This window comes from Cherax quadricarinatus, chromosome 6 (assembly GCF_038502225.1).
Source record: "Cherax quadricarinatus isolate ZL_2023a chromosome 6, ASM3850222v1, whole genome shotgun sequence".
Taxonomy (NCBI): domain Eukaryota; kingdom Metazoa; phylum Arthropoda; class Malacostraca; order Decapoda; family Parastacidae; genus Cherax; species Cherax quadricarinatus.
In genome coordinates, this window is record NC_091297.1 from 1,261,211 (window position 1) to 1,289,148 (window position 27,938).

Consider the following 27,938-nt stretch of genomic DNA (forward strand, 5'->3'; position numbering starts at 1 on the left):
GTATACACAAATACAGTTACATAGAATTATCATACATAGCAGCATATGTGTAGAGAACCTGGGATAACCTCTCTAGGGAAGATTTCGATCTATAAACTTAGCAACCTGGTACCTATACAGACCAATAACAATTTCAAATTTTCTCTAGATACAGTATATTAGAGTCGAAAATTTAAAGCCGATCAGAAGATGCATTCTCAAGTTATGGACTAAACCAGGGGTAAGGAACCTTGTTATGTTGGAAGGCTGTGGCTCGTACGTTGGTTTGCGTGCAGCCAGCAGTAACAGCCTGGTTGATCAGGCTCTGATCCACAAGGAGGCCTGGTCACAGACCGGGCCGCGGGGGCGTTGACCCCCGGAACTCTCTCCAGGTAAACTCCAGGTAATCTAATAAGGCCGCGTTCAAGAAATTTTTATTAAATATATTGTAAAATGTTGGTTATTTTTATAATAAAGTTAATTAATATATAATAACTTCAGGAAAAATAATTCACTCAAAAGACTACATACAATGCCCTAGAAGGCCGCACACAACCGCCGTTTTCGATATACCATGTCGGGGGATACCTAGTTTTTGTGAGTTACTTTTCTTCAGTCAACAGAACTTCTGGGATCTCTGTAGTGAGTTACTTTTCTTCAGTCAACAGAACTTCTGGGATCTCTGTAGTGAGTTACTTTTCTTCAGTCAACAGAACTTCTGGGATCTCTGTAGTGAGTTACTTTTCTTCAGTCAACAGAACTTCTGGGATCTCTGTAGTGAGTTACTTTTCTTCAGTCAACAGAACTTCTGGGATCTCTGTAGTGAGTTACTTTTCTTCAGTCAACAGAACTTCTGGGATCTCTGTAGTGAGTTATTTTTCTTCAGTCAACAGAACTTCTGGGATCTCTGTAGTGAGTTACTTTTCTTCAGTCAACAGAACTTCTGGGATCTCTGTAGTGAGTTACTTTTCTTCAGTCAACAGAACTTCTGGGATCTCTGTAGTGAGTTACTTTTCTTCAGTCAACAGAACTTCTGGGATCTCTGTAGTGAGTTACTTTTCTTCAGTCAACAGAACTTCTGGGATCTCTGTAGTGAGTTACTTTTCTTCAGTCAACAGAACTTCTGGGATCTCTGTAGTGAGTTACTTTTCTTCAGTCAACAGAACTTCTGGGATCTCTGTAGTGAGTTACTTTTCTTCAGTTACTTTTCTTCAGTCAACAGAACTTCTGGGATCTCTGTAGTGAGTTACTTTTCTTCAGTCAACAGAACTTCTGGGATCTCTGTAGTGAGTTACTTTTCTTCAGTCAACAGAACTTCTGGGATCTCTGTAGTGAGTTACTTTTCTTCAGTCAACAGAACTTCTGGGATCTCTGTAGTGAGTTACTTTTCTTCAGTCAACAGAACTTCTGGGATCTCTGTAGTGAGTTACTTTTCTTCAGTCAACAGAACTTCTGGGATCTCTGTAGTGAGTTACTTTTCTTCAGTCAACAGAACTTCTGGGATCTCTGTAGTGTCAACAGAACTTCTGGGATCTCTGTAGTGAGTTACTTTTCTTCAGTCAACAGAACTTCTGGGATCTCTGTAGTGAGTTACTTTTCTTCAGTCAACAGAACTTCTGGGATCTCTGTAGTGAGTTACTTTTCTTCAGTCAACAGAACTTCTGGGATCTCTGTAGTGAGTTACTTTTCTTCAGTCAACAGAACTTCTGGGATCTCTGTAGTGAGTTACTTTTCTTCAGTCAACAGAACTTCTGGGATCTCTGTAGTGAGTTACTTTTCTTCAGTCAACAGAACTTCTGGGATCTCTGTAGTGAGTTACTTTTCTTCAGTCAACAGAACTTCTGGGATCTCTGTAGTGAGTTACTTTTCTTCAGTCAACAGAACTTCTGGGATCTCTGTAGTGAGTTACTTTTCTTCAGTCAACAGAACTTCTGGGATCTCTGTAGTGAGTTACTTTTCTTCAGTCAACAGAACTTCTGGGATCTCTGTAGTGAGTTACTTTTCTTCAGTCAACAGAACTTCTGGGATCTCTGTAGTGAGTTACTTTTCTTCAGTCAACAGAACTTCTGGGATCTCTGTAGTGAGTTACTTTTCTTCAGTCAACAGAACTTCTGGGATCTCTGTAGTGAGTTACTTTTCTTCAGTCAACAGAACTTCTGGGATCTCTGTAGTGAGTTACTTTTCTTCAGTCAACAGAACTTCTGGGATCTCTGTAGTGAGTTACTTTTCTTCAGTCAACAGAACTTCTGGGATCTCTGTAGTGAGTTACTTTTCTTCAGTCAACAGAACTTCTGGGATCTCTGTAGTGAGTTACTTTTCTTCAGTCAACAGAACTTCTGGGATCTCTGTAGTGAGTTACTTTTCTTCAGTCAACAGAACTTCTGGGATCTCTGTAGTGAGTTACTTTTCTTCAGTCAACAGAACTTCTGGGATCTCTGTAGTGAGTTACTTTTCTTTTTCTGGGATTCAGTCAACAGAACTTCTGGGATCTCTGTAGTGAGTTACTTTTCTTCAGTCAACAGAACTTCTGGGATCTCTGTAGTGAGTTACTTTTCTTCAGTCAACAGAACTTCTGGGATCTCTGTAGTGAGTTACTTTTCTTCAGTCAACAGAACTTCTGGGATCTCTGTAGTGAGTTACTTTTCTTCAGTCAACAGAACTTCTGGGATCTCTGTAGTGAGTTACTTTTCTTCAGTCAACAGAACTTCTGGGATCTCTGTAGTGAGTTACTTTTCTTCAGTCAACAGAACTTCTGGGATCTCTGTAGTGAGTTACTTTTCTTCAGTCAACAGAACTTCTGGGATCTCTGTAGTGAGTTACTTTTCTTCAGTCAACAGAACTTCTGGGATCTCTGTAGTGAGTTACTTTTCTTCAGTCAACAGAACTTCTGGGATCTCTGTAGTGAGTTACTTTTCTTCAGTCAACAGAACTTCTGGGATCTCTGTAGTGAGTTACTTTTCTTCAGTCAACAGAACTTCTGGGATCTCTGTAGTGAGTTACTTTTCTTCAGTCAACAGAACTTCTGGGATCTCTGTAGTGAGTTACTTTTCTTCAACAGAACTTCTGGGATCTCTGTAGTGAGTTACTTTTCTTCAGTCAACAGAACTTCTGGGATCTCTGTAGTGAGTTACTTTTCTTCAGTCAACAGAACTTCTGGGATCTCTGTAGTGAGTTACTTTTCTTCAGTCAACAGAACTTCTGGGATCTCTGTAGTGAGTTACTTTTCTTCAGTCAACAGAACTTCTGGGATCTCTGTAGTGAGTTACTTTTCTTCAGTCAACAGAACTTCTGGGATCTCTGTAGTGAGTTACTTTTCTTCAGTCAACAGAACTTCTGGGATCTCTGTAGTGAGTTACTGTAGTGAGTTACTTTTCTTCAGTCAACAGAACTTCTGGGATCTCTGTAGTGAGTTACTTTTCTTCAGCCAACAGAACTTCTGGGATCTCTGTAGTGAGCCAACAGAACTTCTGGGATCTCTGTAGTGAGTTACTTTTCTTCAGTCAACAGAACTTCTGGGATCTCTGTAGTGAGTTACTTTTCTTCAGTCAACAGAACTTCTGGGATCTCTGTAGTGAGTTACTTTTCTTCAGTCAACAGAACTTCTGGGATCTCTGTAGTGAGTTACTTTTCTTCAGTCAACAGAACTTCTGGGATCTCTGTAGTGAGTTACTTTTCTTCAGTCAACAGAACTTCTGGGATCTCTGTAGTGAGTTACTTTTCTTCAGTCAACAGAACTTCTGGGATCTCTGTAGTGAGTTACTTTTCTTCAGTCAACAGAACTTCTGGGATCTCTGTAGTGAGTTACTTTTCTTCAGCCAACAGAACTTCTGGGATCTCTGTAATATTTTGGCTGAGATATACAGGATGGGTATGGGATGTATAAGACAAATGTCAAATAAATTACTACTTACCAGTCCTGGGGTTTGTAATGCAAATGTTTAGACTATATTGTAACTGTTTATGTTTTGATGACATTATCATTATCACTGTTGTTTCACTTCAAAAATTTTGGCTGAATACATTATAATCTCAAACAGATCCTTATAGTTGTGGGACGCACAACAATGTTATTAGTCCAGTGGCAATACAGATTACAGATTACAGAGGTACACAATGGGTCCAGGGACTGGGCCCCAAAGTTTTGATAGCTGAACTAGGTACAAAGGTAATGAACGATAGCTCCTTTCTTGAGGGCTTTAATTTCTGTCGCTTTGATTACATACAGAAAAAGTATGCGCAGACGAAAGAATCCATAAACCATTTCCGGGACCTTGATCACAGTTGGCAGGGGTGCAGGGTTCAGAAATACACCACTGGGTGGTGAACAGAGGATGGGTGGGTAGGCAAAGCCTCCCGGATATAAAATGGGACGCCCTCTCTCCCATCTCCCAGTGCTAACTCCACCTCAGTGTCGACACTCAGACGACGGACGTATACATACACGTGCGTGTGTGCACACCCCTCAGTGGTAATCCAGAGTCTGACGAGGACTAAAGACGATGGCGACGGTGCAGAAAAAGACAACCCGTACAACGAAGAAAGTCACGGAGACAAAGGGTCAAGTTCAGTCCCAGTCCACCGTGACCAAGTCTTCCCAAGTATCGTCTCAGAAAACCTTGACAATCACCAAGAAGGGTCAGTTTTTCAGCGATTCATTCTTCGAGGACACGCGGCAAGACTTCCAAGATGCTATCAAAGATGTGCTGACAAAATGTGGCGACAAGTCCTCCACGGGCGACGACATCACTACCTACAGGAGCCTACGAACCCGAGAGCTGAAGGATGAAAACCAAGCCATTAAGTCAACTGATGATGAACTCTACCACAAGGTGAAGCATATTTCATGCGAAATATTTACAAATGGGATTTTATTGGCCAAACATATATCTAATTGTGTAAAAAAAAGAAGGCCCACATGACGCCTGCTTTACACAGTTACGTTCACAAAAATGTGAAATGTTAATTTTGTCTTTATATATGTTCATGCGTTCAGGTTCAGACCAAAAAAATTTTATTTTATATTGTTGCGCTAGATTGTAGTGGACGTGAATGACTTCATAAACGGCGGGGAGGTGAGCGTGAAGACTGTGGAGGAGCGGGAGGTGGTGGTGGAGGGACGTGTGGAGAGGAAACAAGGCAACACCAGGTCCAGCAAGAGTTTCAAACGTAGTTTTATCCTGCCGGAGGACATTGAGGTGGAGGCACTCACTGCTGTGGTCTCATCTGACGGTGTTCTTATCATCAAAGCCCCGAAGAAGGTAGGTGATATTAATACTACCTGCCAAACCAGCTTTAGACACACAGTTGCGAGAAAGTAATGGTAACTTATGTAACACTTATCATTACAAAGAACCAGACACTAGCATGCATATTATTGATGACACTGGAAGGATTGTTAGCTATCTATCAGACAAAAATATTTCCCAATAAATCGTTTACCAGTCAGTGGAAGAAAAACCTTATGAATTCTGGACAGAAATGTTTCAGTGAAACGCGGTAATAAGAGGAAATTCATTTAGATATTTCGGATTTTGCCTCGACTGGAGTGTATTTATTGGACTTCTCCACTCATCCTGCGGGCGAACATTACGCCAAGAAGATGGTATTGAGAATGCCACTCATCCTGTGAGTGAACAATTCCTCCATAAATACGCCATTAAGCAGCTTTATTCATCCTGTGAGTGAACATCCTCACCACAAAGATAGCATGGGAAGCGTCACTTGTCCTGTGAGTGAACGTTACCTCCGTAAGGATGACACTACAAGTCAGTTTAACAAGCTGTTGATAGCATTCAGGTCATCCTTGACTGTGTCAACATTCAGGCAAATATAATGATAATTTGGAAAGGTGAATGTTGCAACAGCCAAGGATTGACCTTTCATCGCCAGTAGTGTGCTAAGCTATACTGTTTTAATGCCTTATATTCACTGTCATAATGAATGGTGAGTAGTTCACTCACAGGATGAACATGTTCATTGCAGAGTATCTCATCTTTTGTCACGTAGTTAGGCATACCTCGAAAGGGGACCGTTAAGAGGTTTACTGAAATTTTTCGCATTTCTTTCTTCCTCCAACTTTATTAATAACAAAAAAGGGCACAATACCGTGACTGGAACGATACACAAATAACCCGCACATAGAAGAGAGGAGCTTACGACGACGTTTCGGTCCGACTTGGACCATTTACAAAGTCACACTTTGTGACTCATTATTTTACTTCGCTCATAACTCGAGAATGCCTCATCCAACTGGCTTCAAATTTTCAACATTTGTGTATGGTACCAAGCACCAAATTCTTGGAACAACTGGTGTACTTACGTGCCCTATGATAAAAGTTATTGAGTCCATTACCATCCTCCTGGAATGGCTCGGATAACTTGCAAAATCCTCAGTGGCGGAGCTTAAACCTTTCAAAATATGAGCCCAAAAAATCGATTATGGTGGAGAGTAAAATTCAGCAGCATTGAATTTTACTCTCCGCCAAATTCGACCATTATGTGTAAAATAACATGAAAGTTTATTTCCCGTTAATTATAAGTTTGCCTCTTCTGAAGAGTCTCAGTATTTCACAGCTGATGCATCTTAGGGCCAGGAGAGTAACTCATTAAGTTTCGTTTGTCTCAGACTGAGCCGCGGGGGCGTTGACCCCCGAAACTCTCTCCCGGTAAACTCCAGGTGTACAGGTAACTTTGATGATGTGGTAAAATAATAAAAGAACTCGGAATTGTTGGAGAATTACTCACCCAATCGGCTTCAAATTTTCATCGCTTGTGTAATGTATCTTGGATAAGATTCCCGTGAATTTTTGCATACATGGACGCCCAATACACGGTACTACACAGGTCATTGTTTCGGTGTGATAGATGGAGACACAGGTTCCTCTGATCGACTTCAGAATTTCAACACTTGTATCCTACTTATAAGGTTAGGTTGGTATATTTAATGGAGTGTGTTGATGCCATTTTATCACTTTTAATCTCGAAATGGTACAATATAATTTTACCGTATTACATTATTTTACCTTGATGCTGGTGAGGGGCTCTTGATCCAAGAAACTGAACTATCTTCCTACGGGTTTAGCGCTTTCCTCTGATTTAAAATATAACAAGTGTAAACATCATCAATCTTCAATGGCTGATGCATCGAATGAAATGGATGTAACATTTCATAGGTTAAGGCTGTGTAGGCATAGATTTTGTTAGATTCTGTAAGATAACTGGAAAATGTATCTTCTGGTCAGTTTTAAATAATGCTGATGTGTTTTCCTCAGAGGAAGCAGTCTCTTAATGTTAGGTTGTGTAAGTTACAATGTGCCCATTTTATTAATCAAATTGGATTCTGTGAAATCATTATAGAATGTATTTTCTGAGCAGAATTTAGTCAGAGTGTTTGACTTTATTTGGTTATCCTAGCTTAAATCGACTTAATGTTCTTATATTTACCTACAATACCTGTGAGTCCTCAAGATTATTGGCTCATGTAGGTTCCAATTTGCTATTTTTGGAAGAAATTTAAATACATACTGTTTTTCATATGATAATTTCTGACTGTCGTATCTGATTAGCTTCAACCTTCACATACTGATAACTTGATAGCGCAACCTCTGAGGGACTTCAAACTTGATGTGCTTATGTATTTTAAATTTTGGTCTCTTTTGTCCCTCTGAATGATTTGAATTAGGTTTGGTCTGTGTATGTAATTATTCATCAGTTTTACTGATGAAATTTGGATATTAGTTTCCTTACAATAACTAGTGAATGCATTTTCTTATTCCTTTCAAATCTTCAGTCTTCGACTGCATTATCAGTTTATACCGCACTCTGCACTATTCCAATCGCGTGCATCGAGGCACAGGGGACTAGATTTACGAAATACAGGGATACTGAAATACGTCTTGTTGATTTTTATCTTTACTAATGCCATCTGTTGGAGATGCGGATCACAATATTTTCTCTCATAACTTGAATTCTCTTTTTTTCCCGGGGGTTCACATGTGCCGCACCGGTGGCTATTTTGATCTTCCACGTGTGTTCTATACCTGTTTCTCTGTGTACACTTAGCACACAAGTCTTCACAGCTTCCTGACCAGAGTTTTAACTTCTCTCCCCACAGTTACTGCTGGTATTTACAGAGTAAAACTGTCAGTTGCTCTCTACATAATAACATCTTATCTAACCTGTTAGAGTACTTCACCCATTCATTAGAGCAACACTTAAGTTCCTGTATTTAATAACGAATGTTAAGCTTTAAATTCTTAGCTATTATCCGTGGCCTTTGATTTTCGCCTTCTTGTCCTCACTAAACAAAACTGAAAATTAATATAAAAACTCTGTCGACAGGTTATCGTGGAAACAAATATTCCGACATTTATGCAACACTAATTATAACAATGAACTCACTAAAACGTAATAAGACAATTGCAAACAAACCATGTATTCTTGCTCGTTCCAAAGGTTGTGTACAATTGTGAATTACGATTAGAGAGTCATGATGGCGGCTTGGAGGGAACTTTGGGTTGAGTTCCCTACGGCCACGATGGTGGAGATTTACTTGTAAAAAACTTGCATTTTCGGTCACATGGGACCTATGCTAACCTTCTTATGGTGTATAAATATACCTAGTTGGATGAATCTTATTGCAGCTAGCTGGCCTAGTGGGTTACGCACTGGCCTGGAGTTTTACGACTCACTCGCCATGGGTTCGGTCCCTACCCATTCCCTGGTTTATAACACTAAGATAACTCGCGCTCTCCATTCTCTATTCGGTCAGTGATATGATCTTAATATATAAACAACTTTCACCATTAGTTAGTTTAATCTGATTTAATTAGTGTAGCTTGTCAAGAAACTTCATAAAGTCAGTCAGATAAATAAATGAAAAACTCATTTGGCCAGAGGTTCGTGTCGTGAGTTGCACTTGTGACAGATTTCCTCGAAGCACAAAATTTGCTAGCAATATAATTATATTGCTAGCAAATTTTGGAAATTTTACTCAGAAAGCCGAGGTCAAGTTTAAAAATAACATTAAAACTTGCAAGAGCTGTTTTTTCCCCTTTAACCTATAAAATGTCGGCGGAAAAAATGACAAGAACACACATGATAATATTCATTAGAATTAAAACAAAGACACAAGTTGCCGATTTTTTTTATTGGTATAATGTTTCACTCTGTAAGTTTGTTCAACAACTTGTACTTTGGTATATATACCATTTGGCAATGCGTTATCTCATCCAAAATTCATTATAAATGAATTTGGAAAAGAATTTATTTGAAATGAATTTAGGTGTAACTCTGAATGCGACTCCTGCTAATTCTTACTCTCTATTCATGAATGTCTAGTTAGTTTAATATGTTCATTATGCACCCCATACCCATCCTGTGGACGGTAGTCACCCCATACCCATCCTGTGGACGGTAGTCACCCCATACCCATCCTGTGGACGGTAGTCACCCCATACCCATCCTGTGGACGGTAGTCACCCCATACCCATCCTGTGGACGGTAGTCACCCCATACCCATCCTGTGGACGGTAGTCACCCCATACCCATCCTGTGGGCGGTAGTCACCCCATACCCATCCTGTGGACGGTAGTCACCCCATACCCATCCTGTGGACGGTAGTCACCCCATACCCATCCTGTGGACGGTAGTCACCCCATACCCATCCTGTGGACGGTAGTCACCCCATACCCATCCTGTGGACGGTAGTCACCCCATACCCATCCTGTGGACGGTAGTCACCCCATACCCATCCTGTGGACGGTAGTCACCCCATACCTATCCTGTGGACGGTAGTCACCCCATACCCATCCTGTGGACGGTAGTCACCCCATACCCATCCTGTGAGCGGTAGTCACACCATACCCATCCTGTGAGCGTTAGTCAAAAGATTACAGAGGTACATAATGGGTCCAGGGACTGGACCGCTAAGTTATGATAGCTGAACTAGTTACAAAGGTAATGAGCTCCAGGTAGATCTGGTCACAATCATGGCAAGTTACAAAGTTTTGAGCCACTGACTATAATATTAAAATATTAAGAATATTTAATTAATTAATCTCATACAAAAGGTAAAACTTTAAGGTACATTGCTTAGAATATTGCCGAACAGTTAGTCTGACATCTTTATTATGCACCCCATACCTGTGTTGTGGGTGGTAGTCAGAGGACTACAGAGGTACGCAATGGGTCCAAGAACTGGACCCCAAAGTTTTGATAGCTGAATAAGTTACAGCGTTAATGAACTATTTACATGTTTATATCCGGTCACAATCGTAATGAGTTACTTATGAAGACATTAATTTGGTCACATACACGAAGTGGTAATGCTTTATTTACAGTGAGCAAAGTCAGGGTATTTTTCCAGAATGGTTTGTAATATACCGCTGTGAATAAAATACTTTGGCATTTCTTGAACATTTCTGAGTGAGTTGTCTCAGAATGCATTAATTTGGTCACACTCCAGTACATAATGACGCAAGGTGTGACAATAGTCCATCTGGCAAAGTTTACATTTGGTTTGGTCTACATCTGGTGGTGGTGATTTAACCTCTGAACAGCAAGCAGACAAATACACGCATCAAAGTCAGTCTTGGCAACACATTTTTCCCAGAGACTATATATTAAGAGAGCTACGTCTCTTATATAACAATCAGAGGTTCCGTTGGATGGTCCAACATTCTTCTTAAGAATCTTAAAGAAAATAAATTCCTCAGAATTTTCTTTTCTCTTGTTAACCCCTCCGGGACCTAGTTCCTGGGCCTTTTGCGTATCTATATGCTCATACTGTACAGTACACAGGATGGATATGGGGTGCAAAATATACTAGCTGCTTCGGTGGCAAATTCTAAAATCTAAATTTTATTCTCATGATGAGAGACGAGAGAGAGCTGTTGGTGTGTGTGGGATGGTCTTGGCAGACAGAGAGTGCAAAAGCCAAGTGGGTCTCGTCACACACCTTTCAAGGTCCTTGTCGTCTTAATGCGAGTGTTGAGAGCTTCATGATGTAAGCATCCAAGACAAACACTGAAGTGGACACCTGTTTAAACTCACCTGAGGGTGTGTAATAACAGGCTTCAATGAGCATCAACATAATTTTGTAGACGGACCGATGAAACTGACATCCATGGTATTTTTTTTTTAAATATCTAGTGATACGGATGCACTAACTCATGAATTTATTTTCCTCGACACTGCATTATATTTAAAAGTGAAAAAATACTGGATAGAGACCATAGCTCATCTAGTGTTAATTAGCACGGACCTCATGCTATTATTTATTAAATTTATTCACACTAAAAGGCAGATTAAACTCATAAACTCACTAACTCCTTCAAGAGCGAACTCGTTGTTTATCTAGTGCAGCTGCTCGTTAATTTGTTATATTACATGGCACTGATTGTTACAATTACTAACATATGCCAGTAATGCCACACAGATAACCTGATAATTCAGCTCATAATGCAGTAAGTGGTACTAACATTGGCTGGTTTGTAACCAGTTCACCATCACTCATTAATGTTTTAATCCCTAATAGCCTTGAATATAGGTTACGAAACAGGAGTAAAATGCAATATTATTTCCTCCAAGCTTGTTTAAGTAGACACGTCTGTGATCGTCTTCGATAATATCTTCTCTTTCTCTAAAGATTTTATAGTTACAAATATGCATATGTTTTCTTTCTGTAACTAATGCAAGAGAGTTACATTATTTTGGAAGTGTTTTATTACTAAAGTCATAGACTGGTTTTGTTAAGTTAATATTTCGAAAACTCCCATAGGTGATTGACTGTAAATATTCTGTTACTTATAATTTCTGCATATATTTGGACATTATGGTTCAATAGAAATAATAGAGTCAGAAAAACAGTCTCGAAGGCTAATAATATAACAAATGTGACGAACAATGTTGAATGTTTATACGAGATGCTGAACATCTGTTATATTAATTATTGCCACTTTAAATATGATTATACTATTAACGAATAATACACTTACGATCTAAATGACTTATAATTTGTATAACATTATCCTGATAAAATATAAACAAAATCATAAAATATTTTGACAACTGTAAATAATTCAAAAGAGCTTGAAAAGAAGAATATTTTTTTTTTTAAGATGGGGGTATTCTTGCACCTTGTCAAGGCTGACCTCACTGCTTGCTAGGTAATTAATTAAACAACTTAAACTAAGCTTAATTAGGCTAATTATTTTATCCCAGTCTTTTTTATTTACACATTAATTTAAAGAATTTATTAATGCTTTATTATACCTTTCTTTCCTGTTTTGTCCTGATACGTTTCAGCCATCCAGTGCAACGCAGTCACAGATTAGCGTCAAAGTACAAAAGCAAGTTCAAAGTTCTGTCACCAAAGAAACAACAGGACAAGCTGTCGACAAAACAGTCTCTGTTAAAACTGAGAACGTCCAGCATACAACCAAGGCTTCACAAGATAATGTTGTCAGCCAGAAAGTGACCCAACAAGTGAAAACTGTGAGGGAGAGTACCAGCACCAGCGACACCGCCAGCAGACCCCTGACCATCGTCAAAAAAGGTCTCTTCTTTGACGACTCTTTCTTCGAGGATTCTCGGCAACCTTTCCAGACAGCTATCAAGCAAGTGCTTGAAAAGTCCAATGTGACATCAACTCAAGTCGACGACATCACCAACTACAGGAATCTCCGTCAGCGAGACCTGAAGGAGGAGAACCAGGCTGTTACTGTCAGTGAAGATCAGCAAACTCATAAGGTTGGTTACTCGTACCAATTCCAGTTATCTTTACATTTACCTGGAAATGGATGTAATTGTTTTCTGATATAATTTGAAATAATATGGTAACATTAAAATTTGCCGGATTGTTAATTGTTAAACAACTGAAAGTTTTTAAAAGGTAATAATTACATTTGCACCAGATAATTGTTGATGTACAAGATTTTATAAACGGAGGAGAAGTGACTGTCAAGACGGTGGATGAGAGGGAAGTGGTTATTCAAGGTCACATTGAGAAGCAGGAAGGTAACACCAGGTCTTCCAAGAGCTTCTGCAAGCGATTTGTTCTTCCGGAAGACATAGAGGTGGAGTCTGTGACGTCTGTGGTGTCATCTGATGGTGTCCTCACTATCAAAGCACCGAGAAAAGTGAGCAACTACGTCTTTAATCCTTTCATAGGATGGCCTTTGATGCTGAAGGAGGGCTGTTGATTTACATTGCGTCCAGCTAAGTTCTGTGTACAATACTGCGTTGAGCCTTTAACATGTCCTTCAGTATTTCAGCTCTGCTTGTCACACCGTACATATTTCTATACATAACAGGCTGATACATACTTAATTTCTATGCTTATATTATTAAATCATAAAATACTCTACATTTTTCATACATAAACGTCAGGGAATATTAAGCCTCTATTCTTTTGACTGCCGCTCACACGATGGGTAAAATTCGCACAATAAAAATAAGCAAGATAATTTTTTTTTTCACGTTAACGACTTACCTTCTTGCGTTGCAGCCATCAGCGTTGCCGCTGACGAGTGGCGGTCAAGCCATTAACATAGAGAAAACAGAAACCAAGAAAGTGGTTCAAAAATCAACCGTGACGACGACTGAAGGTCAAGAGGACGTGAAAGAAGCGCTGGTGACACCACAACAAGCTCCGAGAGTGACTCAGGATATCACTGATAAAGATCAAACAGTAACTACTGTGACTAAACAAATCAAAACTGTGACGGACACCACTACCAGTGACACCGCCGGAAGACCTTTACCAATTACTAAAAAAGGCTCCTTCTTCGAAGACTCTTTCTTCGAGGATTCTCGCCAACTTTTCCAGACAGCTGTGAGGCAGGTGCTTGAAAAGTCCAACGAGACATCTCAAACTGACGACATCACCACTTACAGGAATTTGCGTCAACGTAACCTGAAGGAGGAGAATCAAGCCGTTACTGTCAACGAAGATCAGAAGACTCATAAGGTGGGTCATAAATATAGTAAAAAAAATAAAATTCTTTTCAGAGTAGAAAATAGACTAGCATATTATATATATATATATATATATATATATATATATATATATATATATATATATATATATATATATATATATATATATATATATAAATTGCTGTACAAAGTATACAGATTCCTCTATCAACTGTTATCTTGTCATTTGATTCTTTTATCCAAAACAAGAGTAATAGATTATCTTTGGGTGATAAAGCAATGCTTTACAAGGATATATTACCTGTTGCCAAAATTTTAAAATAAGTTGAATTATAGATTCACAGAGAGACGATAATCCCCGGCCGACACTAGTATTTATATTAATTACTTTGAAAAACATTATTTGCATTTTCAATACTGCATTTATTTATTTTTTGAAAGCTAGGATATAATTAATTATTCTTACCTATTTTGGAAAATACGTGTTTACATGAATATTTTTCAGATAATAGTTGATGTACAAGATTTCTTGAACGGAGGAGAAGTCACCGTGAAGACGGTGGATGAAAGGGAAGTGGTTATTGAAGGTCACATTGAGAAGCAGGAAGGTAACACCAAGTCTTCCAAGCGCTTCTGTAAGCGATTTGTTCTTCCGGAAGACATAGAAGTGGAGTCTGTGACATCTGTGGTGTCATCTGATGGTGTCCTCACTATCACAGCGCCAAGAAAAGTGAGCAACTCTCAGCCTATATCATGTTCAGAATAAACATTACTTCTAATTATTTTTTTTGTGTGTGTGATATAAACATTAACCTGCATATAATGTCACATCTTGTATTTTACAGCCATCAGCAGTACCAGTAACGGACGCTACTAAAGCCGTTAGTATAGAGAAAACAGAAACCAAGAAACAAATTCAGACCACCGTCACAACGACTGAGGAACAAGACGTGAAGGAGCCACAAGTCGTAATTCAGCAAGTTCCACAAGTTACACAGGATGTTACCAGCCAGAAAGATACTGAGCAGGAGAAAACCGTGACAACTGTGACTAAACAAGTGAAAACTGTGACAGACACCACCACCAGCGACACCGCCAGCAGGCCATTACCAATCGTTAAAAAGGGTTCCTTCTTCGATGATTCTTTCTTTGAGGATTCTCGTGAACTGTTCCAGACAGCTGTCAGACAGGTGTTAGAAAAGTCCAATGTGACATCAACTCAAGTCGACGATATCACCAACTACAGGAATCTCCGTCAGCGAGACCTGAAGGAGGAGAACCAAGCTGTTACTGTCAATGAAGATCAGAAGACTCATAAGGTTAGTTTAGGTCAAAATGATGTTATTTGTACTTTCATGGTCACAAAAGAATACATACGAGTAGGAGACTGGAGAGAGTGCTAGTTTCGATGTTTTCAGAGTGGTCATTAAAATCGTAAGCATCGAAGGATCATGAGTTCAAACATCACGACAATCGACGACTCTAATATAGTTCAGATTTAGATTTTGCCACATAAGTGGCTAGTTTATTGTGCGCCCCATATCCATCCTGAACGGTAGCGCAAGAGGATATGGATACACAAAAGGCCTAGGAACTAGGCCCCAAAAGGGTTAGCAGGTGCCTATAGAGGCGCTACAGTCTCTAGCAGGTCATGCCAGCGGCTGCTTTTTGGTCCCCCCCCCCTCTCTCCCATGACAGGTTAAATGGAACCTTTGAAATTGTCTCGGTTTTTAGATCAGAAAATGAACTACAAATAATATTTATTTGTTTGATAAATTAATTAGATAAATAATCTTTCCTACACAAAGCTCAGAAACATCTCAACGAGATTGTGTGTGTGTTTTTTTTTACTCAGTTGAATTTACAGGCTGAAGTGTGTTATAATATTTTGTGATCCTGATATTTTATTAATTTTAATAAGAGCCGGCAGCTGCTTATCTCGGGACGGTTATAAATTATACACACACACACATACCGACACACACTAACATATCGACACACAGGTTCACACAAATAAGAACGTCAAGAAATTAGAGAAAGTGCAAAGGTTTGCAACAAGACTAGTTCCAGAGCTACGGGGAATGCTCTACGAAGAAAGGTTAAGGGAAATCGGCCTGACAACACTGGAAGACAGGAGAGCTAGGGGAGACATGATAACGACATACAAAGTACTGCGAGGAATTGACATGGTGGACAGAGACAGGATGTTCCAGAGATGGAACACAGAATCAAGGGGTCACAATTGGAAGTTGAAGACTCGGATGAGTCAAAGGGATGTTGGGAGGTATTTCTTTAATCATAGAGTTGTCAGAAAGTGGAATAGTCTGGCAAGTGACGTAGTGGAGACAGGAACTATACATAGTTTTAAGACGAGGCTTGATATAGCTCATGGAGCAGGGAGAGAGTGGACCTAGTAGTAATCAGTGTAAAGGTGGGGCCAGGAGCTATGAATCGACCCCTACAACCACAAATAGGTGAGTACAAACACACACACACACACACACACACACACACACACACACACACACACACACGGGAGCTAAGACTCGACCCCTACAACCACATTAGGTGAGTACACACATACACACACTCGGGCGCGCCCATGTAAAATATTAGCATCATTATATTTATTAAAAAAAATTTCTGACATTACTACCAAAACATTTACTGTTACAATATTTTGCTAAAAGCCATCAAATTTATCAGTTATTCTCGCTTACTTCCTAAAGATTCAGTTTACAAGAATATTTTTCAGATAATAGTTGATGTACAAGATTTCTTGAACGGAGGAGAAGTCACCGTGAAGACGGTGGATGAAAGGGAAGTGGTTATTGAAGGTCACATTGAGAAGCAGGAAGGTAACACCAAGTCTTCCAAGCGCTTCTGTAAGCGATTTGTTCTTCCAGAAGACATAGAGGTGGAGTCTGTGACATCTGTGGTGTCATCTGATGGTGTCCTCACTATCACAGCGCCAAGAAAAGTGAGCAACTCTCAGCCTGTATCCCCTTAAGGAAGGTTCCTTGATGTTGGTGAGGGGCTCTTGATTTAGGGAATTGGATCTGTGCTCCAGTTCCCCAAATTAAGCCTGAATGCCTTCCACATCTTCCCCCCAGGCGCTGTATAATCCTCCGGGTTTAGCGCTTCCCCCTTGATTATAATAATAATAATCTCAGCCTATATCATGTTCAGAATAAACATTACTTCTAATTATTTTTTTTTGTGTGTGTGATATAAACATTAACCTGCATATAATGTCACATCTTGTATTTTACAGCCATCAGCAGTACCAGTAACGGACGCTACTAAAGCCGTTAGTATAGAGAAAACAGAAACCAAGAAACAAATTCAGACCACCGTCACAACGACTGAGGAACAAGACGTGAAGGAGCCACAAGTCATAATTCAGCAAGTTCCACAAGTTACACAGGATGTTACCAGCCAGAAAGATACTGAGCAGGAGAAAACCGTGACAACTGTGACTAAACAAGTGAAAACTGTGACAGACACCACCACCAGTGACACCGCCAGCAGGCCATTACCAATCGTTAAAAAGGGTTCCTTCTTCGATGATTCTTTCTTTGAGGATTCTCGTGAACTGTTCCAGACAGCTGTCAGACAAGTGTTAGAAAAGTCCAATGTGACATCAACTCAAGTCGACGACATCACCAACTACAGGAATCTCCGTCAGCGAGACCTAAAGGAGGAGAACCAAGCTGTTACTGTCAATGAAGATCAGAAGACTCATAAGGTTACTGTGATTCCCATATTTAATCATTCCATGGCATTGCAGCTCTGCTTTGTATATATTTATCTTCACAGTAATACATTTATAATGCTAATGCAATATTTTTAAATACTAAGAAATAAGTGATGTTTGAAAAAAAACTCAGTCGTATTAAGTAATGAATAAGTGTTTGTATATTTCAGATAATAGTTGATGTACAAGATTTCTTGAACGGAGGAGAAGTCACCGTGAAGACGGTGGATGAAAGGGAAGTGGTTATTGAAGGTCACATTGAGAAGCAGGAAGGTAATACCAAGTCTTCCAAGCGCTTCTGTAAGCGATTTGTTCTTCCAGAAGACATAGAGGTGGAATCTGTGACGTCTGTGGTGTCATCTGATGGTGTTCTCACTATTACAGCGCCAAGAAAAGTGAGCCAGTATCTTCATTATATACATAGGAAATCGAAATTGATATGTTTTCAAATATGTGATTGCATTGTGTTCTTTATTTTTTTATGGAAAGTTATTTCGGCGCTAATGCTGTTACATCCTTGTTTCACAGCCATCAACGAAGCAGATCGAAGGCAACATTGAGACTACACAAACTAAGAAAGTGGTGAAAACAACAACCATTACCACGATTGAAGGAGAGGAAGATAGTGAACCTGCTCCCGTCAAACCAAAGGAAGTTGTGAAAAAGCCTGACGAACACACTGTAACCCAAAAAGTTGATAAAGAGACCGTGTCTACTGTCAGTCAACTGGATAAAACTGTGACAGACAGCACCACGACAGGTACTGTCACTAAGGTTGTAACCATCATCAAGAAAGGTTCCTTCTTCGAAGACTCTTTCTTTGAGGATTCTCGACAACTCTTCCAGACAGCTGTCAGGAAGGTCCTGGAAAAGTTCAATGAAACTTCTTCCCAAACTGACGACATCACCACCTACAGGAAATTGCGTCAGCGAGACCTGAAAGAGGAAAACCAAGCTGTAACTGTCCACGAGGACCAAACATCTCAAAAGGTTTGCAAGATATTATATTATTATCCGTTTGGTCCACGTTCAAAATTGTATTAAAATAACTATCACTAAAGATTATGGTTATTTTGAAACATAGATACTTTGTAATTTATTTTGTTTCATTGTTTTCTTTATGAATTATGTTTTCAAATGATCTTTAATATTTGCTTTTACCATGTATCCATCCAAATTCATCACGATTACAAGAGCTCAAGGACATTATGTATACAAAGCGTTTCCATGAAGGTGTACTTAATATAGCATTATTTCCAGTCTACTCTCATTTTTCTCTACTCTATATTGTTTTAACAAATCCAAATATTTCTCTATATGAATTAAATTTGTAAGCATTGGAAAAATGCGTTCTTCATAATGTACTTATTGCTCATTAATATCGTGATGGTATGGGGTAATTTGATATATACTCTGGCTTCAGATGATAGTAGACGTGCAAGATTTTGTGAACGGAGGAGAAGTGACCGTGAGGACTGTGAACGGGAGGGAGATAGTGATTGAAGGTCACATAGAGAGGCAGGAGGGCAACACAAAGTCTTCTAAGCGCTTCTGCAAGCGTTTTGTTCTGGCAGAAGATATTGATGTAGAGTCTCTGACGACTGTGGTGTCAGCTGATGGTGTGCTCACTATTACAGCTCCAAGAAAAGTAAGTAATGCTCTTATTTAATGAAAAAATGTACATCGTGTTACTTTTTAGGTGTACGTGTCTCGTTTTCCTGCTCTTTGTTAAATAAATATATTACAAATTATACTTCTGCTTAGTTAATCTATATATTTTATTAATTTACAGCCATCAACGAAGCAAATCGAGGGTGACACTGAGACAACACAAATTAAGAAAGTGGTGAAAACAACAACCATTACCACGACTGAAGGTGAAGATAGTGAACCTGCTCCCGTCAAACCGAAGGAAGTTGTGAAAAAACCTGACGAACATATTGTAACCCAAAAAGTTGATAAAGAGACCGTGTCTACTGTCAGTCAACTGGATAAAACTGTGACAGACAGCACCACGACAGGTACTGTCACTAAGGTTGTAACCATCATCAAGAAAGGTTCCTTCTTCGAAGACTCATTCTTTGAGGATTCTCGACAACTCTTCCAGACAGCTGTCAGGAAGGTCCTGGAAAAGTTTAATGAAACTTCTTCCCAAACTGACGACATCACCACCTACAGGAAATTGCGTCAGCGAGATCTGAGAGAAGAAAACCAAGCTGTAACTGTTGATGAGAACCAAACAACTCAAAAGGTTTGTAAGATAAGTTATATACCTATACTTGTGAAAAACAACAAATTTAACAAGATATTAACGCTGTGAATTATATTACTTAAGGTTAGTGCTCTCTCTCTGAGCATAGTAATATTTTTGTAAATGGCGAGAAATTTGGTATAATGAGAATGTTTCTCATACAGTAAATAGTCAATTTATACGTGAAACAGCATCACTACTTAAGTCAATTACGTCAAAACATTACGGTAGTTATGCAATGTGATTTCAGATGATCGTGGATGTACAAGATTTCGTGAATGGAGGAGAAGTGACGGTGAGGACAGTGAACGAAAGGGAGGTGATTATTGAAGGTCACATTGAGAAGCAGGAGGGTAACACCAAGTCTTCCAAACGCTTCTGTAAACGATTCGTTCTTTCAGAAGATATCGATGTGGAATCCCTGACATGTGTGGTATCATCTGATGGAGTGCTTACCATCACAGCTCTGAGAAAGGCAAGCAACATTCCTTATGTATGGCACACATCCTTCATGCCCATCCCGCCACCTCTCGATCCTCCATTATTTTCCCCCTCTTTCATTCCACAATCCTTCCATTCTCCCTTTCTCACCCGCCCATCAGTCACATCTATCATAGTGACCTCCTACCCTCTCGCTTCTCCAAACACTCCGTGTAGTATTACCATTTCCATCTCTGAGGTTCCTTCCTCTCATTAATTCTGCTTCACCCCTACAAACTACATATCACACATAATGGCTTAATATTTAATTGTCATGAGAGGTGTGAAATTTTGACACACACACACATATAATATATATATATATATATATATATATATATATATATATATATATATATATATATATATATATATATATATATATATATATATATATAGGTGTGTGTGTGTGTGTTAAAAATAGCGAACAAGAGATACATGCAAAACAATTCTCCCGTGGTTGTCTTGCATCTTTATATATATATTGCATTTTCATTATATTTTACAGTCAGGAACAAAGCAAATTGAAGGAACAACTGAGACAACACAAAATAAGAAAGTAGTGAAAACAACTATTACTACAACGGAAGGACAGGACGTCAGCGAACCCGCTCCAGTCCGGCCAAAAGAAGTTGTCAAAAAATCTGATGAAAATATTGTCAGTCAGAAAACTGACCAAGAAAAAAGCGTCTCCACTGTGACCCAGCAAGTGAAAACTGTGACAGACAGCACCACCACGGGCGTCGTCACTAGGATTTTAACCATTATTAGAAAGGGTCTTTTCTTTACCGACTCGTTCTTTGAGGAGACTCGCAAACTTTTCCAGACAGCAGTGAAGCAGGTACTGGTGAAGTTCCACGAGACCTCGACTCAAACTGACGAGATCACCACCTACAGGAGCCTCCGGCAGCGTAACTTGAGCGAGGAAACCCAAGCCACTACCGTTCACGAAGACCAGCAGAATCATAAGGTTGGTGACACGATACACGTGTGTAGCTAATAAAGAAATAAACGCAATATGAATTTTCATTAATACGATAATTATATTTATGCAACCTCAATCATTTTACAAAAATAAATGTGGAAAGTATCAATACAATGAAAACATGAAACGTGAAATATATCATATTGTTAAACTATATATTTACAATAATAGTAACAGTTAAATGAAGATGTACATTTCTTTCTTCAGATAATATTAGATGTTCAAGATTTTGCGAATGGTGGAGAGGTAACCGTAAAGATAGTGAATGAAAAGGAGGTGGTTGTCGAGGGTCACATAGTGAAGCAGGAGGCCACCAAACGCTTCTGCAGAAAATTTGTTCTGCCTGAGGGTGCTGACGCTAAGTCTGTGTCACCTGTGATGTCAGCTGATGGAGTACTCACTATCATAACTAAAAAGAAGGTAAATTATTTCAAGATACCTTAAGGACAAAAATAGTCCCAGACGTCATTGTACGTGCTGATTGTTTTGACAATTTCATAGTAATCCGAAAATATCTAATTGTAAGACGACTGTTAAGAAAGACGTAACTTAGTACATTGTGCGATATCATGGGGTGCCTACTATTGTTTAGCTTACTAAATAATTCCCCTTATTTAGTTAAGTAATAGTATGAGATATTGACACGATGGTAGTCACAAATACAGTTAAATGATTCCTTAAATGATAGCTTTTCGCCCAAGCACAGATAAACCTGATAGGCAAAGGTGAATATGTAATTAGTGAGTAGCGGTGAGATGAAGAGCAAGTGGTAAGTGTGTCAGATCACACTGATTCCCAAGCATTCAATTAATTTTCTGCCGAGAGTTTCACCTAAATTGCAGTGTTGTTCTGACTGAAACTGTTGGAGATACCGATGAGTTCATATTTAAGGTATCTGATTGTCACTAACTTCGATCATGAGTAAAATGCCATTTCAGTTCATCACTTGATTGTGGAAAATATAGTGTATTACACACGGATTGTTAACTTAGTTCATTCTTCTGACGCCATCAGAATGGACGGAATAAATCCCCACAACCACTTGATAAACTAGAATGACGCAATAGCTACTGGCAAAGAAAATGACGTCCAGAGAAGCTGCCTTGAAGCTGCACTCATCTGTATCTCCAACAATTTCAACCAAACAGCATTTTCTACAGTTTTTCTGAACCTCTTGCTGGAAAATTATTTGAACATTTGAGAATCAACACAACCTGACATGTATCCAACTTACTCTTCACCTCATCGCTACACACTGCTTATATGTACACTGTCTCTACGTACACTGTCTCTATGTACACTGTCTCTATGTACACTGTCTCTATGTACACTGTCTCTTACCAGGTTTATCTGTTTGCAACTGGCAAAAAGTCGTTATTAAATTAGGATTCCGTTTAACTTTATTTGTGTCTACCATCTATTCCCCGTATTTGATGGCTGTTACTCCCATTTTGCAGATTACCATCACGACGACAAAAAAGGAAACGAGCGAAAAGGAAGTCAGTGTAGAGAAGAAAACCAGTAAGACAGTTGATCGCAGTACTTTCAACAAAGTTCTTACCATCACAGTAAAGGGAGCATTCTTCAGCGACACAATCTTCCAAGACATCCGTCAAGAATTTGACTCTTCCATCAAAACAGTTGTGGAGAAATTTAAGATAAAGACCACCAGCAGTGAACAGTTCACAGCCTACAGAAACTTCCGCAAGAGTAACCCAAAAAATGAAAATCAAGCGTTTGCTGTAAAGGACACTGAGGATGTATGGAAGGTAAGAATATATATAACACAGTTGCTGCTGGAACACTTTGCATCCTTCCACACAGTGAAAAAGAAAACTAGATAATGTTTTGATCCTTTCTCGAACATTATGAAGTCACGAGCATTTTTCATTATAGTCATCCATGATCGAAACGATGTCTAATTTTCTTCAATTTGAAAGTTAAGTAGTGAATCTGAATATATCTTTTCCTCCTTATATTTATAATGTCATACAGAATTACCCCCCCCTCCAAAAAAAAAAAAAATTAAAGCCTGGCAGGAACTCTTGAAACACAAACACTTTTTCACATCTAGGCTGTCATCGATGTCTGCGACTTCGTCGGGGGTGTGAAGGTACAGATAATCGGAGGAAGTGAAATAAAGGTAGAGGGACGAGGCAACAGACAGGAAGGTGTATCCGTGGTCTCCTTCAGCTTCATGCGAGGCTTCATCTTGCCTGACGACGCTGACCTTGAGGCTGTCTCAGCTGTCATGTCCTCTGAGGGTATACTTACCATCATCGCACCCAAGATAAAATAGACTGTCCCACCATAATACCTATTACAATTAACATCTTTTAAGATACTGAGATTTTTTTTATATGTTATGATTAATATATAAGATTATCGTCTAATAAGAGCTGTTGAGTTATTTATATTTTTCACTTTTTATTTTAGTGATTTGCTTAGTAAAATTATATTAATAAGAAATGCGTGTGATATATATTAATAAATTTATATAATAATTGTTGACAATTATATGCTTTAGTATTGAATAAGATTCACTGAAACACACACAATATATATATATATATATATATATATATATATATATATATATATATATATATATATATATATATATATATATATCCGTATGATTGTCAAAATAATCACACGTGTGACTGAAGCTGTACGTGTGGCTGCAGAAACTGGAAGCTGTATATTCGGTAAGTTATATTTGGAAAAGACATACATGATTTTTTTTATTATATTTACTATTTGTAATCTCTGAATCTTTCCTGGTCAAATATTCCAGTCTCAAGGCTTAGCTCGGGTATGTTGTTGCTGTCTCTTGACTCTGTGACTGTATTATCAAAATGGCTGTAATGTTATTAAGATTATTGCTATTATTATGATTATTGAAGAATGAGACACTTGTGCAGCATTTGGGAATCTTTATTACTGAAACTGTTTCGGTGGAAGATGAGTTTGAGGGAATCAGTCCCTCAAAAAAAAAAAAAAACAGTCCCTCAGCCTCAGTCTCCTTCTTCAACTTGTCCTTTTTTTTTTTTTAAACCATTTACAGCATTATTATTATTATGGGAAAACAACAGTCCCATAAAGGTCATACCTAGGGAATAAAAGAGAGTTTGGGTTGATCCGAGGTAAGTGAAAAGTAGCTCCAATTTCATAGATGAAGAGCTCTTCACCAGCACCAAGGCACCACCTTGACATATACGAGGTTTGTACTTTTTTTTTTTTTTAGGGAAACAGGTTTTAAAGTGGGGCCGCTCCATGGAATCACATATTCTGGCTCACCTGTTAAGTCTGACTCTTTTGTGCTGTAACTGGCTCTGTCCTGCGTTGGAAGAGCTGGATCTGTCCTGCGTTGGAAGAACTGGCTCTGTCCTGCGTTGGAAGAACTGGCTCTGTCCTGCGTTGGAAGAACTGGCTCTGTCCTGCGTTGGAAGAACTGGCTCTGTCCTGCGTTGGAAGAACTGGCTCTGTCCTGCGTTGGAAGAACTGGCTCTGTCCTGCTGCGTTGAGAAGACTCCTTGGAGTAGGCCAGAAGTTCCGGGAGTCAACGCCCCCCGCGGACCTGACCATGACCAGGCCTCACTGGAAGACCTCTGTATGTAGGTGTGTACTGAAGCAAAGACCAGTCTGTACAGTAGTATGGCAAAAAAAAAAATCTACTTTTTGATTTAGAAAAATGTTTAAATTTTTAAAGGAACTCTTCTTGTTTTGTAAACGAAGAAATGAGAATGAGCTGGTGTCTCTCTAGTGCTTAATTAAAGCTTATTAATTTTTTTTGTATTATATATAGTTACAACAGGTTAAGGTTTTTAATTTTGTAGCCAAGTGAGTGATCGCCCGTGAGGCTCACTTCTCGGTGATACTATTTTTTCTTGTATTTTAATGTTGTCTGTGTTATGATGCAAGAAATATATTGAAATGCATTGTGATATCCTGTAATGTGCGCTGATGATAATGTGTTTGTAGTAAGAGAGATAATGTGGATGGTTATTGAAGGTATGAGGTGGTTTAGGTATGGGAGGCGATGTGTAACCTAACGTGTTGTATGTCAACACGGCAGACCCAGGGAGGTCAGTCAGCTTACACTCAAATATCTATGGGGTTGCTCATACTGGAGCGTCTGCTGTTAGGGGCAAGAGGTGGTATGAGATTGAATGGGTGCTCTAGAAGTGTTCCTTAAAGTACGTAAATTAATGGGGAATTGAATGGTATGCCCCTGGGAAAAAGAGTAGGAAGGGTAGAGCAAGTTATCTCGCTTTTGATAATCTTTTTTTTTTTTTTAACTATGGGAAGAACTTGCTTTGTCAGAATTGGAAAGTTAATGTTTTGTGTTAAGAAACTATCGTATCATTTTAAGGTAAAAATGATAACTAATATTTATGTTTCTGTATGTTTTATATATTTATAGTGTTAAGGGACAGGGATAAAAAGAGCCTAAGAGTTATGGAAAAATCATAGATTCTTCAAACTCTTCGTTATTTGTAAAAGGGGGAGGACAAGGGGTGATGCTGAGTGCCAACCTACCGCTTGAGATTACCATGTAAGAAAGGCGGTGCCTCTATATGTATTGCTCCCTTGTTCTGCTGTACATCGAGGGGTTGTATGGTGGAGAGAACGAGACAACAAGGCTCAGCTACCTAGCTGGCTGGATGCCTTACAAGATCTATTTTAGTGGGTAAAGCTCCTTTTGAAATCAGTGTTGAAGAACTTAAGGAGACTGATATGGGAGCTGTAGTGGACCACTTTATTGTAAGTGTACTTTACCAGTATAATTCTGTATTCCCCCTAGTTTTCATAGCTAGGTAATAAATCAGTTTACTCTCTCATATGTAGTGTGTATCCATGTTTCAGAACAGTATCCCCATAAATATGTGACTGATTCTTCATATATACCAGAGTAGCTTTTTAGAGGTCATTACGAGAATTAAGTGTTCTTCAGAATTTAAAGGAGGCGATCAAATAGAGTTTAGTTGCTACTAAGTACCAGTCGGGAGGTGAATATTGACCAAGAACTTTTCACCAGTATCAATGCATCCCTCTTGAAATGTACTTATGCCTCAGATCATATCAGATCTGGTGTTTCCAACTACATAATCCTGGTAACATTCTACTTGTTGGATGATTTTGTTTAAAGCGTATCTGTACGTGGGTCATTAGGGCTGCATTTTACTTGTATACCACTAGTCAAAAACACTTTAATCCACCCGATATATATATATATATATATATATATATATATATATATATATAATATATATATATATATATATATATATATACATGTATATATATATATGTCGTGCCGAATATGTAAAACTGGTCAATTAGCAAGAACTCATTTAAAATTAAGTCCTTTCTAAAATTTTCTCTTATACGTTTAAAGATATATTTTTTTCATTAATGTTAATGTAAAAATTTCTAATTTTGCACCAAAAGAATCTTAGAAAACTTACCTAACCTTATTATAACAAGAATAATTTATTTTAGCCTAACCCAACTAAATATATTTTAAATACTTTTACAATAATTTAATACTAAAAAAACACAATGAAATATATTTTTTTAGTTAGTTTTAGAAAGATTTTTGCGAAATTATTGCATACACAAATTTTCGCTTGTCCTATATGGCAAGATGAGCGTTGCTATTTAAGCCAAGATGGCAAGTTCTGCCTATTCGGCACGACATATATATATATATATATATATATATATATATATATATATATATATATATATATATATATATATATATATATATATAATTTTAAACTTAAAAATTAATTTAAGGATAACAATAATTATATAATAATAGTCTTTAATGATAATGTGGTAGTTGAGTGTTATTTAGGTCTGTCACAAACAACTTTCTAATGATGACCGGGACTGCCTGGCAAAATAAAGGTCCCAACGGGACATATGAACTAACAAAATTATATTCTTTAACTAACTAGACCTTAAGAAGGTAAACGAAAAATGAAAGTTAAGTGATTAGAGAGAGATGTGAGCGTCTCTGCAGTGGAAGCCGGATGGTTCGGTTGTTAAGCTTAAGGACTAGCTATTGTATGATGGTCATTGATGCTGCATATCATCTATATATCACTCAAAATTACTGTAATTCTAAAAATATGAATAAAAATAAAATCTTAGTCCATAAAAACTGAAATATACATTTATCTGTGTATATATACGCACCGCGGCTCTCAATACCTATACGCAGAGACATGTTAGGTTAGGCAGGTTCATCAGGAAACGGGATAAGTGTTTCTTGACGCTGGTCTTAGTCTTATGGTGACCTGCAGCTGGAGCTTATGGTCGTCTGACCGAGGCCTTCAGCTGGCTTACCGGTCCCTCCCTTTAAACATTTTTGTGTATGCAGTGTCTGCAATCGTGTCATTACGATTTCGTGTGTCTCGTGTATGCAGTGTTGGTATAATGTTTGTCAGGAAACAGAACAAGTGTTTCCTGGCGCTGGTCTTAGTCATGTGACGACCCACAGCTGGAGCTTTTGGTCAGCTGACCAAGGCCTTCCG

General features: G+C 38.6%; 1 protein-coding gene across 1 annotated transcript; it reads left to right on the top strand.

Moving 5' to 3' along the window:
• The first annotated feature begins 4,325 nt into the window (after nucleotides 1-4,325).
• LOC128693551 (uncharacterized) lies at nucleotides 4,326-26,234 on the top strand. Its single transcript, XM_070079685.1, has 18 exons — nucleotides 4,326-4,808; nucleotides 5,013-5,237; nucleotides 12,286-12,729; nucleotides 12,894-13,118; nucleotides 13,487-13,948; nucleotides 14,423-14,647; nucleotides 14,763-15,236; nucleotides 16,673-16,897; nucleotides 17,192-17,665; nucleotides 17,845-18,069; nucleotides 18,203-18,664; nucleotides 19,098-19,322; nucleotides 19,467-19,925; nucleotides 20,176-20,400; nucleotides 20,914-21,375; nucleotides 21,598-21,810; nucleotides 22,848-23,159; nucleotides 23,465-26,234. The coding sequence occupies exons 1-18, from the start codon at nucleotides 4,479-4,481 to the stop codon at nucleotides 23,687-23,689; spliced, it is 5,892 nt and encodes a 1,963-aa protein (XP_069935786.1). The 5' UTR covers nucleotides 4,326-4,478; the 3' UTR covers nucleotides 23,690-26,234.
• Nucleotides 26,235-27,938: the final 1,704 nt, after the last annotated feature.